Source organism: Halichoerus grypus, chromosome 6 (assembly GCF_964656455.1).
Source record: "Halichoerus grypus chromosome 6, mHalGry1.hap1.1, whole genome shotgun sequence".
NCBI lineage: Eukaryota > Metazoa > Chordata > Mammalia > Carnivora > Phocidae > Halichoerus > Halichoerus grypus.
In genome coordinates, this window is record NC_135717.1 from 119,371,941 (window position 1) to 119,387,168 (window position 15,228).

At 40.8% G+C, this 15,228-nt stretch overlaps 1 protein-coding gene across 7 annotated transcripts in view; it reads right to left on the minus strand.

The window, feature by feature from the left end:
• The window catches only part of LOC118555789 (cyclic AMP-dependent transcription factor ATF-7), a 97,205-nt gene that overhangs the window by 20,170 nt on the left and 61,807 nt on the right, over window positions 1-15,228 (minus strand). For 4 of the 7 annotated variants that reach the window (XM_036124167.2, XM_036124163.2, XM_036124165.2 and 1 more), the window contains exons 3-4: window positions 6,131-6,227; window positions 1,229-1,347 (exon numbers count right to left, since the gene is read on the minus strand). In XM_036124167.2, coding sequence (XP_035980060.1) covers window positions 1,229-1,347; window positions 6,131-6,227 — 216 coding nt within the window. Of the gene's footprint in view, window positions 1-586; window positions 695-1,228; window positions 1,348-1,734; window positions 1,784-1,893; window positions 1,925-6,130; window positions 6,228-15,228 lie in introns of those variants that run through there. The other 3 variants (XM_078076062.1, XM_078076063.1, XM_078076061.1) reach the window with 3 other exon arrangements.

The following is a 15,228-nucleotide window of genomic DNA, read 5'->3' on the forward strand; positions in this document are numbered from 1 at the left end:
AACAATTTGACTGATTTGTCTTGGGAGAAGGAGAAATGATGGTGGTGGGGGGGATGAGGTAGGGAAGCTGTAAAATAAAATTATACCACGTAGGTTGAAGCCACAGAGAGATGAGAGACTGGAGTCTCTAAAGAAAAATAACGAGAAGACTGTGGCTAGTCCAGCCATTTGAAAGTAGAACTACAAATATATGCCATTGGATTTCCCTGCTTTCTTTCGGTTTGAGGGAGACAGCAGGAAAAGAAGCTCAGAGGAAGCTACGGAAGTTGGAAAAAACTCCAGTGATAAGGACACCTTATCTTGCATTTTTACAATTACATTTTAAGCTGGATGAAAAAAAATCATGCACAACTCTCTTGATTTACCTGCTCTCTTCTTCTTAGAAGGGAAGAACTCAGAATAAGGGATTCCAACATTCTAATCCTCTCTACAGTATCCACACTAAGTGGCCTACATCTAATTGCACACACTTTGCAATAGCGTCCACCTGCTGGTCCTATTTCTACCTCTAGGCCACACAGATTAAGTTTAACCACTCTTTTACATGAAAGCTCTTCACATATTTGAAGACTACAATTTTTTTCACCTTAAAACTTCTCTTTTCCAAGCAAAACTTCCTCAGTTTCTTTTTATGTTCCCAAAGTGACATAATTTTTAGTTCTTTCACCATCCTGGTTGATCTCCTTTGGAAGGCATTAAAAACATCCTTCTTGAAGTTTAATGTCTTGAATATTACGAGAAAGCTACCTGAAGGTAAGAGCTGCATATATTGAAACAAAGAAGTGTCAAGATTCAATAAATGTTTGTTGATTGGCTGACTGAATGATAACAGTCCAGGTGAGAAGTCTGATTAGCTCAGAAAAGAGTGAGAGATTTAACCCCCAAAAATGTTATCTCACAGAATCTGAGTAATTTATAATCTTTTAACATCCTTAACATATTCAGAAGAGAAATAATTAAAAAAAAAAAAAAAAGGATTACTGAACTAATGCTCCACTGAAAGGGCAAGGAGCCTAATTTTTGGTAAAGACAGACTTGTGCTGATCCATCACATCTGGAACCCCTGAAGATGTGGAAGGCTGACTTGGATTAGTGGGTATTATCTGGTTCTAAAGAACGAAGCCCATAATTTTGTGCTTTAACCGACTAAGCAAATTATCCCAGGGCACACTGAAAATAGCCTCCATCTGAACACTGCCAGTTTGTCAGCAAAAGTCCCGCCTCTTGCCTTTTTTTCCTCCTCATCTGCAGCTTTCTTGAATTCATGTTCAAAGGAGCTAGCTAATTCATTGAAGAGCCCCACCTCCTCACAATTCTTCAGGAATCTAGTCGGAGTAGGAGTCTGATCTGCAGACATGGGAAAAAAAAAAAGGAAACTTTATTTTAGTTTGGACCTGAAATTAAAACTTGACAGTATATAGAGAACACATTTTTATTCTTCTATTTGGAAAGAGTCTCTGTGTTAGGGCAAGTTTGCTTTTACGGAGCGAGAGCAGGTGAAGGCCAGTGCTAGGCCACCAGAGGGTGTCTGTGCTGTGCGGCCTCGAGGCCGGCAGAGGGAAGACAGGATGATGTTTTGTTGTGTGACTATCCCTGTAACCCCCTTTCTCCCAGAGGCTGGTTTCACCTCCCTCACCCCCAAACAAAACAAAACCACCCACCCAGGTGGAGTCTGTGAAACCTCCAGATCTGAAAATCAAGAACAGTTAAGCGACATTTTCTCTTTAAACTTACTCCCTGCTAGGTCTGAAGTGAGCAGGTATAAGCAGATGGACGTTAAAATCTGATGAGGAGAAGAAACTGAGGATCAGATGGTTGACTTTGCTTGCTAAAGCTACCAAATAAGAAATGGTGCCTTGTCTTTCAGTGGTCACTGAGGTAAGGGTCTGTTACCTTCTGAAGGCATTCCAGGCAAATCTAGGGGCTGGGGAACAAGACAGCAAGATCATGAGCTAGAAAAGGAAACTGCAAACAATAGAGCTCATTTTACAGAGACCTGGGCCCAGAGCAAATTCCGGAAACCAGGATATTTGGATTTAGATTTGCCAGCCAAAATATCCTCTCAGGGGCTGCACAAATCTTTCCTCAACAGTGCCTCTGCCCTTGGGAAGAGGAAGGCAATCAGTAACCCATGGGAACTTTCTAAGCAACTTGAATTTTAGATTTGAGCTCCTCTCTCCCCATTCTGGTTTTCTAGTTTTTCTCTCTTAAGTCAGTTGAATTCTGTTCCTGGATCTAAACTTCTATTATGATGGTTTTCTTTGACATGCTAGTCACCTCAGGGATTCATTTCATACCCCAAACCACTAAATTGAATGACAGAAATAGAACAATGTTTAAATGACGTTTTAAGGAGTGAGACCTGGGATTAAAATCGTTCCCTTTAGCATGATCGATTGGAAATAGTCCACTGGGACTTTCCAAGGAACAGCATAATTTTTTTTTTTTTTTAATTTAAACAAAACCTCTTCTGAATCAGAGTGTTTGGAAAAGTTACCACTACCTCCCAAAATAGTTTTAAAAGGTCCTCTGGAAGCTTTGGTTGGCCAATGATGAAGCCACTTTTCCTCCATCCCCGGGTGAGTGGAGGTAATATCATCCTTTATGCTCAAGAGTTCTTTAGTAAGGGCACACACAAATCACAACTCAAGTGAAACAGGACGGGGCAGCTAAGGGCATGGTGATGGCAGAAGAGGGCCTTTGGCTTCTCTGACCTGAGACCCATACAAACTGCTCCCAAACAACCAGCCAGAAAATATATAAAAACCTTTAGTGTGCTCTGATGATTCTAAAGAAATCAACAAGTGTTTACTGAATACTTTCTACATGTTTTGATGCTATATGCATATATACTTGTGGGTAAATTTGGGGGAAGACAGGGATAGGAGTATAGGAGTTTTGCCCAAATACATAAGACATGGCTCTTGCCCTATGGAACAATGAAAATGTTTTCTAGTTGAGGAAATAAACCAATATACATAGACAGCATCATAGTATACAAAAAAATAGGTGCCATGTGTAGTAGAGAATAAATTTGTTAGAGTAATTAAATAAAGACAAATTAATGACAGAAGAGTTAGGAAGTTTCAAGAAGTGGGGCTTGAGCTGGGCCTTCAAGAATGGTTTTCACCAAGAGAAAGATGAGAAGATTTGGAGGGTAAGAGGAGTAAGGCAGGTAAAGGCATAGAGAGAGGCAGGGTATGGGGACCACATATAGGTGAGGAGGAAAAGGTATGCCTAGCGTAAAGATAATCAAGTCAGGGGGAGCCTGGCTGGCTCAGTCGGTAAAGCCTGTGACTCTTGATCTTAAGGTCATGAGTCCAAGCCCCACGTTGGGTGTGGAGCCTACTTAAAAAAAAAAAAAAAAAAGATAATCAAGTCAGGTATATAAGTTGTATACAAAGTTGGGTAGGTAGATTATAGAATTATAGATTATAGAAAGCCTGAGAGTCCAAGTATAAACAGCCTTGAAAGTAAAAGAAAATAGGAAGATTAGGACAGATTTTTAAAATTTAAATTCAATTAATTAACATATATTATTAATTTCAGAGCTAGAATTCAGTGATTCATCAGTTGCATATAACACCCAAAGCTCATTACTTCACATGCCCTCCTTAATGCCCATCACCCACCCCCCTTCCCTCCAGCAACCCTCAGTTTGTTTCCTATGATTAAGAAGAGTCTCTTATGGTTTGAGCTTTTTTTTTTTTTTAAATCTAAGAGCATTTTATTTAGAGGGAGATGGTTTTTAGGTTTTTTTTTTTTTTTTTTAAGTAAACTTTATCCCCAAGGTGGGGTCTGAACTCATGGCCCTGAGATCAAGAGTCTCATGTTCTATCAACTGAGCCAGAGAGCCAGGTACCCCAGATTAGGACAGATTTTGAGCAAAGCAGAAGAGTTTAGGGAAGACTGGCTTTCCTTTCTTTTTTTAAAAGATTTTATTTATTTGAGTGAGAGAGAGAGAGAGAGATAGTGAGAGAGAGCACAACAGGGGGGTGGGGTGGAGAGGGAGAAGCGGGCTCAGGGAGCCCGATGCAGGCCTCAATCCCAGGACCCTGGGATCAGGACCTGAGCCAAAGGCAGACACTTAACCGACTGAGCCACCCAGGTGCCCCAAGACTGGCTTTTCAAGAGAATGCAAGATTAGAATAACAAACCAGTCAAGGAGGCCAGCTAGGAGACTTTGGAGAAACCCAAGCGTAATGAAGGTGGTGGAAGGAACAGAACAGAGAGAATGTGAAGAAAGAATAAAATAACTCAAGATTTTTTTTTTTTAGGGGCGCCTGGGTGGCTCAGTTGTTAAGCATCTGCCTTCGGCTCAGGTCATGATCTCAGGGTCCTGGGATCGAGCCCCGCATCAGGCTCCCTGCTCAGTGGGGAGCCTGCTTCTCCCTCTTCCACTCCCCCTGCTTGTGTTCCCTCTCTCACTGTGTCTCTCTCTGTCAAATAAATAAATAAAATCTTAAAAAAAAAAAAAAGATTTTTTTTTTTAAACAACTCAAGATTTTGAGAATACTGATACCACTGAATAACAAGGAGAAGGAGAAGGTTTAGGGGACAAGGAGAGAAGTTCAGAAATGGGGCATGGGGGGGCAGGAAGATCTGAATGACAGAAAGACAGCCAAGTAAGCGTTCAATAAGGGATTGGAATACATGTCGGACACAAAGTCTCAATTTAGAGAAATGAGAATTACCAGCCTGGACAGGATAACTGGAGTCATGTGCAATGGGATGAGCACTCCAGAACAGAATGCAAAGAATAACAGGAAAATACTTTCTCTCCTTGGGACTATCCTGTATCGATTTCTCTCATCACTCTTGGAGACTTGGCATAGACCTTTCCACCTTTGAAATAACCTTTCCAACTTGATAACCTTGCCTCAAATGTATCTCTTTCATAAACTCTCTGATTAATTCAACTTAATATTCATTCTCTTAGTATTTATATTGTTTGAATTATTCACTTGTACTAAAAATTTTTTCATGTATATATGCCTTGACTTAATAAATTTAAGTATGTACTACCAACATATATTTTTATACCATATCCATTCTTCCCTAAGGATTTCCTACAGGTTTTCTTAAGGATCATCGATGACAATGTCCCCACTCATGTCCTTTTCCAGGAATTATAATCTACAAGCTCCTAGCAAAGTGGCTGGTGCACACAGTAGCTATTCAATACATACTTGCTGAATTAATAAGGATTAGGAGATCTGTAAAGGCAAGTTCCTTTCTTCACACAGAAAAGTATGGAGAAGGAGGTTCTCTCTTTCCTTCACTATATCTTGGGTTGCATTTTGGCTAGTAATACTTAGAAAAATTGTGTCTTATCTGAGTTATTAACTGGTGTAATAACTATCAACTAAATCCCCTATTGGCTAAATACTGGAGTAAGCCTGCTTAACTCAGGCTAAATCAGAACCCCTCATAGTATCAAAAGAAAAGACCCACTTTGTTTTGTATGTCTGTCTAGTTAAAAATGGCACGACAGAAGTGCTGCACGATTTGAGAGCAGTTTCTGAGAATGCTCTCTGGAGAATGGCATATGTAAGCACGACAGTATCTAAACAACCAGCAAGAGGTTCCAGGTCACCCAAATTGGCTTAGAAAGTTCCATTGACTAAATGTCTTGTTTGAGCTTTGGAAATGTGCCCTCAATGCTGTCTGGGTTCACAAGGCAAGACGAATTTACAAACTGACAATCTGCCTGCTTGGGGGAAACTGACACCCAGTGGAAGAGAAGCAGCCAGGCTAGGTCGGCTTTCTTGCTTTCTTTTGTTCACCCCTTCACTGTGGGTAGAGAGAAATGTCAAAGGCGTCTTTTGTCTGTAAATCTTCCAAAGTCTTAATAAAAAGAAGGCAAGGAGGGAATAGACTGAAAAAGCCAAGACAAAACCTCCACACACCCACCTCAAAAACTGCAGAACACAATCTTGTATTTAAAACAGAATGGAGGGCACAATTGAAACTTGGGGGCTTGTAGTGTTCGTTTTTCCTGATTAAATGCAGATCACATAAGGGCTCTTAATGGGAAAAGGGGAGTAGAGCTCCCAGTACATCTGGTCCCTGGTATTAATCTTAACTGTCTGGTGATATCAAGGCACGTGGCTTTTGGGGCAGCAAATACCTGCAATGATGACTGAGTCAGTTCGGGCTGGGCCAAATTTCAATGTCATCTCATGCTTGTGTTTATGAACTGCCAGGTGGTCCTCGTTTGTAAATCTCTGAAACGAAACAGAAACAGAGATGTGAAAAAAAAAATAAGCGATTCAGTGCCCTTTTATAATGTCCTACCAAACATCCTGCAATAAGGATGGTTCCTGGACAGAGGGGCTGGAGAGGGAATGGAAAGGAGAAAAAACTGAAAGTGATGGAAAAGGAGAGGAGATGGATTAAAGGAGAAAATGGGGAAGGAGAAAAAGAGGCACTAGAAAGCTGTGAGGAGAGGAAAAGAGGAGGGCCGCAGCACCAACTGCTCTGTGATATCAGGTCCAAACGAGAGAAGTGGACAGATTGCTGGTGAAGTGGGGTCCAGGCAGGAGGCTCCAAATGAAAAAAACGTTTAGGCAAGGCTCGTAGCGAACAAGGGGAAAATAATTTTTAATAATAATAATAAAGAGAGAAGAAGGGAAAGGCTGGACACTCGTTGGTCAGCACAAAAATAGGAAATTCAGAATGAAGCTCTCCATGGTAGGGCTGAATTGGACTATTTATGAGGGGGCTAACAGGGAGATAAATTATGCAGGATTAGGAGAACCATTTAACTTCCTGGCCCCCACAGTGCTGCAGCAGGAGCCTGCCCAGCTATTTGGCTCAGGGTTTTAATGAGCCAGGATGGAGCTGTAGAGGACAGAGGCCCAATGGCCAGCAGCAATGGCACACAGCAGCCCCATCGGCCAAATGCTGTCTTCCCTCATCGGGCAGCCCGCCTGGGCTCCATCAGCCATAAAGGGGCCAGTGAAATGCTGCGGGCTATGTAATGACAGAATAAAAATGCAAGCAAATTTTTTTTTGTTCGGGTAGGGAGAAGCCTGTAGGCAGGATGAGGGAAGGGAAAAGGAGATGGTATAGAGGTTTTATTTGTTAGGGGTTTGGGTGAAAGGACAATGAAAAGGTGAGGCTAGGTCGGCCTCAGTTTATGACATCTAAGACAGGGATACTGGACAGTAGTTTATGCTCCCACCCCTTCTTTAGGGCGGGGGAGGTGAAGAGAACAGATGAACAGCAGTAATTCAAAAGAATGATACCCTCAAAATTCCCTTTGAGGCTGGCTGGCCTGGTTCCTTCATTAAAACATGCCTGCAACACAGGAACAGCTTGGATGCCGCAGCTTCCCACAGCTCCCTCACCAGCCAGCCTCTGAAACATGCTTCTGTTTGTCTTTTTGTTTCTAAAAATAATGACTGGTTAGTCCCCTCTTTTTACTTTCCTCATTAGATACACACACTAAATACCTTTAGCTCTTTTTTCCACAGTGCTTCCTGACTGCAAACCAAATAGACAGGAGCTAGCCCCACCCATCCCAGCTCCTATCCAGTCAAAAAAGTGACACTGAACTTCAGTTTAAGTTCCTTTATTTTACCTGGAAGTAGATACTTTCCCCAAATTTGCTGTGAGCCCTATCACCACTAAAGCTAGCTTAAGGTGTAAAATCCTTCCAGGCTAGGCCTACAGGCCTGAAGGGAAAACTGAATTTTCAATTAAAAGTATGAAGAATCAAAAAGTAAAACTGTCAAAGGACTGCATGAGTGGTTTCTGATGGATCCAGGATAAAACTGATAAAGTATGGGGGAATTTAGCCAAAAACTTTAGTTTTCTCTATTGCTGGTTAACCCTAGGCATCAGTTGTTTCCTTCACAGATTTCTCCCTAAGGAAAAAAGGGTGGGGCTGGGGGATGAAGAAAGGAAGAGAATAGTCTGTTAACCAGGGGTATGATATCTGTAGGTTAAATAAGTCACTCTTGAGGTTCTGGGATTGCCAGGTATTTGGTAAAAGGAAGTGAGCAGAATCTAGTCTACAACAAAGAAAAACCATCATTTTAGGGGAAGAGGAAGAGTAGTGGATTAGACAGAGGTATAAAATTTCAAAACATATTGGTAATGTTCTAACAATCTTTTTCAAAAAGATGCTTGTAAGTATATTTCAGGGAAATTTCATATAGGTAGCTTGAAAAATTTTGCACAATGTTCTAGAATCTAGAAGAATGACTTTCAAGCAAAACTCCTGTTCTAATATCAAAAATCAAGTCTGCTCAAAACTGAGCTGAGAGAAAGACTTGAAACCTCCATCAGGTTTTACTCTAGTTAGGAGCACTTAATATTTTACTTCACATAGGGGCGCCTGGGTGGCACAGTTGGTTAAGTGGCAGACTCTTGGTTTCGGCTCAGGTCGTGCGCTCTCTGGGTCATGAGATTGAGCCTCATGCCGGGCTCCATGCTCATCATGGAGTCTACTTGAGTTTCTCTCTCCCTCTCCTACTCGTGCTCTCTCTCAAATAAATAAACCTGGGGCGCCTGTGTGGCTCAGTTGGTTAAGCGACTGCCTTCGGCTCAGGTCATGGTCCTGGAGTCCCAGGATCGAGTCCCACATTGGGCTCCCTGCTCAGTGGGGAGTCTGCTTCTCCCTCTGACCCTACCCCCTCTCGTGCACTCTCTCTCTCTCAAATAAATACAATCTAAAAATAAATAAACCTTTAAAAAAATTTTTTTAAAAGGCAACTCCCCGGGGCACCTGGGTGGCTCAGTCAGTTAAGCGGCTGCCTTCAGCTCAGGTCATGGTCCCAGGGTCCTGGGATCGAGCCCCGCATCAGGCTCCCTGCTCGGCAGGAAGCCTGCTTCTCCCTCTCCCACCCCCCTGCTTGTGTTCCCTCTCTTGCTGTGTCTCTCTCTGTCAGATAAATAAATAAAATATTAAAAAAAAAAAAAAAAAGGCAACTCCCCTTCTGTTATAATTTTGCTACATAGTCTGTCCTCTAGTTCTGGTTCCTCTCTGCCGCACACCCCAGCCTGCACTCCCTTCCCTGCTGCCCTGTTCTCCCCCTTGAGCTATTCATTTTTTCCCAATCAAAAGCTGGGCTCTGAAAAGAACCGAAGGTGGCCAAAGGGATTTCCCACCCATCGGCATCTCAGAGGGCCTGATAACCGTGAACATGGATAGGAAAAAAATTACATCTTTATTCTCACTAAATTCTGAAGTTTAACATTCCTAACTCGTAATAGAAATCACACATATCTTCTTATCACATATATCAAAATATCCTTTATACTCATCACTACTTTGAAACTATGGGAGTCACAAGACCTACCACTAGAACTTGTTATCTAATGCATTAATTAAAAAGCACACATAAGACATTATCAAATTTTTAAAAAAGATTTTATTTATTTATTTATTTATTTGATAGAGAGAGACACAGCGAGAGAAGGAACACAAGCAGGGGAGTGGGAGAGGGAGAAGCAGGCTTCCCGCTGAGCAGGGAGCTCAATGTAGGGCTCGATCCCAGCACCCTGGGATCATGACCTGAGCCAAAGGCAGACACTTAACGACTGAGCCACCCAGGCACCCCTGACGTTCTCAAATTTTTAAAAAAGATTTTATTTATTTATTAGAGAGCGTGCATGCGAGCACATGCACACATGAGCGAGGGGAGGGGCAGGGGAGGAGGGACAAGGAGACTCCCCACTGAGTGGGGAGCCAATGTGGGGCTCGATTCCAGGATCCTGAGATCATGACCTGAGCTGAAGTCAGGAGCCTCCCAGGCACCCCTACATTATCAAATATTTTAAAAACATTTTTGGTAACTGTATTTCAAAATAATTGGTTTCCTTTATAATCAATCCTATGTATTCTACTTTATTAATTTAAAAACAATATTCTGAAAAATAAATAAATAAATAAAAACAATATCCTGAAAGGGGTTCACAGGCTTCATCAAACTACCAGTGGGGGTCATGACATCACAAAAGTTAAGAATCCCTGACTAAATTAGGTAGTGAGCTTCTGAGGAGACAAATGGGCAGAATTTTAAGAAGCAGAGCACTGGCCTGGTCTTGGCTCCAGTCATCTCTAATAATTTCTTTTTTTTTTAAAGAGTTTATTTATTTATTTTGAGAGAAAGAGAGAGAGAGAGCGCGTGAGCAAGCAGGGGTAGGGGCAGAGGGAGAGAGAATCTCAAGCAGACTCCACACTGAGCGTAGAGCTCGACTTGGGGCTCGATCCCATGACTGTGAGATCATGACCTGAGTCAAAATCAAAAGTCAGAAGCTCAACCCACTGAGCCACCCATGTGCCCCTCTCCTTATAATTTCTAATACAATTTTTATATGGCTAGAGTAGGAAGGGGGAGAATAAAAGTATACTAAAGTTTTTATCAAACTGAATGTCGATCTGGCTATTATTTTCATTGTTCCTTATAGTCTTTCTCATTTATTAAAAGTTAACACTCAGGGACGCCTGGGTGGCTCAGTCGGTTAAGCATCTGCCTTTGGCTCAGGTCATGATTCCAGGATCCTGGGATCGAGTCCCACGTCAGGCTCCCTGCTCAGCGGGGAGTCTGCTTCTCCCTCTGCCTGCCACTCCCCTTGCTTGTGCGCTCTGACACATAAATAAAATCTTAAAAAAAAAAAAAGTTAACTGATAAGGGGGAGCCTGACTGGCTCAGTTGGTGGAGCGTGCAACTGTTGATCTCTGGGTTATAGGTTCGAGCTCCATGTTGGGTGTAGAGATTACATTAAGGAAAAAAAATTAATAAAACCCTTAAAATTGCTTTAAAAATTAAAAAAAAGTTAACCCTTAAGAATTCTCTAGATCAGTCTTGAAATGTGTGCCCAGTAAACCATCCCTCTAAAAGCAATTTCTCAGTTAAAATATCTAACATCATTAAAGTGATAAAAATTTTTACCTTATTAGATAGATTATTCTATAGAATTAAAATGGGTGGAGAGGCTCCCAAAAGGATTTCCTCTTTGAATTATTGCCCATTTAAAAATCTAACTCTCCTGGGGCGCCTGGGTGGCTCAGTCATTAAGTGTCTGCCTTGGGCTCAGGTCATGATCCCAGGGTCCTGGGATCGAGCCCCGCGTTGGGCTCCCTGCTCAGCAGGAAGCCTGCTTCTCCCTCTCCCTCTCTTGCTGTGTCTCTCTCTGTCAAATAAATAAATAAAATCTTTTAAAAAAACAAAAAATAAAAATCTAACTCTCCCATTTGTTAATACCCTTAAAGGGTCTTCCTTTGTTCTTTGGTCTTACCTATGACTAAGGTTTTGGCAAAGAGCCACTCAGGAACACTAACTCTGGTTGTAGGGTAAATAATGATAATTTTCAAGGAATATGTAGATATTAGCCATCTCCAAGATAACAGAGGGCTGATTATCATTCAAAATGGAGACTAAAGAATATAAGTCATACTGAATCAAGAAGACAATTTCTATGCCTTGGGAGAAGATCTGTATAGTAACTATGGTTTAGCATCTAATTTGCTCAAGTAAATGAATCAGGGCAGTTTCTTGGCATAAATGGATGAGGTGAAGTATTATGTGGTAATGAGCACCCTATAGACCAAGATGATTCAGATGTGCCCTATCCAATATGGGAGCCACTAGCCACACATGGCTATTGAGCACTTTAAATGTGGCTAGTCTGAATTGAGATGTACTATAAGTCAAAACACACACTGGATTTCAAAGATGTAGTACAAAAAAAGAAAAAAAAAGAATGTAAAATATCTAATTAATTTCATGTTGATTACATGTTGAAATAATATTTTAGATATACTGGGTTAAATAAACTATTATTAAAATTAATTTTACTTGTTTACTTTTACTTTTTAATGTGGCTACTAGAAAATTTTAAATTACATATGTGGTTTGCGTTACATTTCTTTTGGACAGCTCTGATCTGGATAATATTCTCAAAGATCTGATGGGAATTTTAATCATGTGCCAATCTTGAATCTTGCCCCCCAAACCCATTTTCTCTAAGTACAGTTTATACTATATGGCAGTGGTTCTCAACCAGGGACAACTCTGACCTCCAGGGGACATTTTAGCAATGTTTGGAGACATTATTGCTTATCACAACCGGAGGATGCTACTAGCCTCTACAGGATAGATGCATGGGATGCTGATAAATATGCCGAAATGCACAGGACAGTGCCCTAAAACAAAGCATTATCTGACTCAAAATGTGAACTGTATCTTTGTTGAGAAATTCTGTTACACGGTAACAGGGAAAGAGAAAAAGAAACAAGGGGGAAAAAAAGGCTGTTTTTTAGTTTCCCTTGCCAAACTGCCAACACATGTTTTTGGATCTAAAACTTGGAAGGAAAAAAACACAGGCAGAAAACTCCCAACCTCATTTTATAAAATGGCTGATGTACTACAGATCTGCAAATACTTAAGATAGAGAAATTAGGAAGACAGAGACAGAAAGCACTATAATTGGGAGAAGAACAAATTAAGTGGAATTCTCACACATTGCCCTGTTACAAAGAGATAATACAGAAGAGGCAAATCAAAACAATTTGGCTACTTTTGATTTTTACTCCCCAATGGAGATTTTCTTGGTTTAAGAAATGTTAAGAAACCTAAAATGGAATGTCAGGGGCATGAGGATCAATCTGAAAACTGGCATCAGTTGCAGAGTGGGCAGGGAAAGTACAGTTTTTCATTAACAATTTTCCACAGGAGATCTTTGGTAAAAATCCTTTCTGTTTCTAGGCAGTTTCATTCTCACCTATCCTTCTGTGATAGAAGCCAGAATCCTATCTACTAGCAAACTGACTAAATGAACAGAGCTAAATCAAGAGTTAGGAATGGCCAGAAGAATAAAGATGGTGGGAACTGTAAATCAGGAATACATCTCAGTGAATGAAGTCTTAAGATTTTAAATTTTTTTAAAATTGATATATAACATGCATCAAAAAAACATATTAAGTATACAGCTCAATGAATTTTTTTTTAAGATTTTATTTATTTGACAGAGAGAGCACAAGCAGAGGGAGAGAGAGGGAGAAGCAGGCTCCCTGCTGAGCAAGGAGCCCGATGTGGGACTCGATACCAGGGCCCCGAGATCATGACCTGAGCTGAAACCAAGAGCCAGCCGCTCAACCAACTGAGCCACCCAGGTGTCCCATCAATGAATTTTTATATAAGTAAATGCCGATGTAATGACAACCTAGATCAAGACATGACATATTTCAGGTACCCCAAAAGGCTTCCTCATACCCCTCTTCTCTTAAGCTTTTAAATGAAATAATTACATAAAATACTATAGTGCCCGGCATATAGCATGTATGGCTAGTTCTTTACATTTTTTTTTTTTAAGATTTTATTTATTTTGACAGAGAGAGGGAACACAAGCAGGGGGAGTGGGAGAGGGAGAGCAGGCTTCCCGCTGAGCAGGGAGCCGGATGTGGGGCTCGATCCCAGGACCCTGGGATCATGACCTGAGCCCAAGGCAGACGCCCAATGACTGAGCCACCCAGGCGCCCCTAGTTCTCTACATTTTTAATCTCAAGGTAGACAAGACAGATATTGTAGTAAAACTTAGTTTTTCTTTGCAGAATAACTCTAAATAAGTCAACGTTTAGAGAGTTCTTTTCTTAATCCCATTAAACTAGTCTACTAGAAACTTTTTGAAATAACAGCACTAAAGAGAACTGAAGAGAAGGCTCAGGGCAAAGGAGAGCTCAAGCCAAACTAGAGCTAAATTTCTGCCTGCTGACTCTGAGCCAGGCACAAGCATATGGGCATTAGAAATGTAATAATTTCAAGCTAAATCCTTGGTAAAGCATTGTGACCAATGAAATTTCTGTGCAATATGCACTCAAACCCTAGCCAAATTCATTCCTGAAATGTTGGTTTTGGCCACCACAGCTCCAGTTTCCATGTGGATTTGCCTCATATTTAAAAATGCTCTAATGCCTTGACCTATGATTAATACATGTCCCTTTCCTTGTTTTAGAAGAGCAGACTGGGGGAAGGAGACAACTTAGAACTCTTTGGTTATTAGGAAATGAGCCCTGAATGCCTAAACTATCAGGGAACAATACAAGGAACTGAGTTTATATTTGTGATAGTCTGAAAGTTCATTTATGCTGAAACCTAACTATCCCTTTCTCCAAAGTCTCTGGGTCTGACAGCACTTCATGAACAGAATAGCTTTCTTTTATTAAAGTATCTACACATGGACATATTTGATGAAAAGAAAATTGCATGAAAAAGCCACAGCAAGCCTAAACACTATGGGCAACAAGCTCTAAAATATAGTGATGTCAATGCTAAACAGGGTGGAAAAGAATATCCCACCTTTTTATGAACATTATTTCATCTCTTCAGTTGATCACATATTCTGAAAGGAGAAACTAGGAGATGTGCAACAGTCCTAATAATGCTTCCCACCCTCATTGCAGTGCTTCTATTCCCAATGCAAGAGACTGTTTGTTTGGGAAAGTAGGGAATGGGAGAAGAAGGCAAAGGACTAAATAAACATACCTCAAAGCCAACATAACTTTCATTTGTACCTTAGTCAATCCTAGGTTCCTGTTCTCTACTTCAAGATGCTGCTATTTACTAAATGAGTCACACATCCTGCTTTGAATGCTTCATGGCTCTTGAATGAATCATTTCAAAGTACAGAATTGTTCAACAAATAAATACAACCACAGCAGTGGCAGTTCATAGGCTGTATGTGTGAGCAAGGTAATTTATAGAGGAAAAATAAGAACAGGAAACTTCTTCCCAAAATACTCCAAGAGAAAATGTTGTCAGGGCAGTGAAGGAGAAGGACAAACTAAAGACGGGAAGAGAAAAACCCATCAAATTATACCTAGGGTAAATTCCTCTGTCTATGGAGTAAGGGATTTTCTGTTTGGAGAAGGCTGTTTGAGAGTCTTAAAGATTGTGTCAGCTAAATTAGTCCACTGTAAAAAGAAGTAATTTTAAGAGCAAAGACATTATTTGATAGCTGGTTTAGCAATGAAGCCATCCAGTAGAATATAAGTTCTTCAAGAGCAAGGATCCTCTTCATTTATTTGTTCATGGAAGCATCCCAAGCACCTAGAACAGGACCTGCACACAGTAGGTACTTAATATTTGCTGAATAAATGCCAATTAGCATATATCACTAAAGTGCTACAAAGCATCCCCAACTTATAAAACTCTAGTCCATGTGTATAATGGTGGCAGAATTTTCATTATATCCAAAAGAAGAGTGGGTATTTTTTTT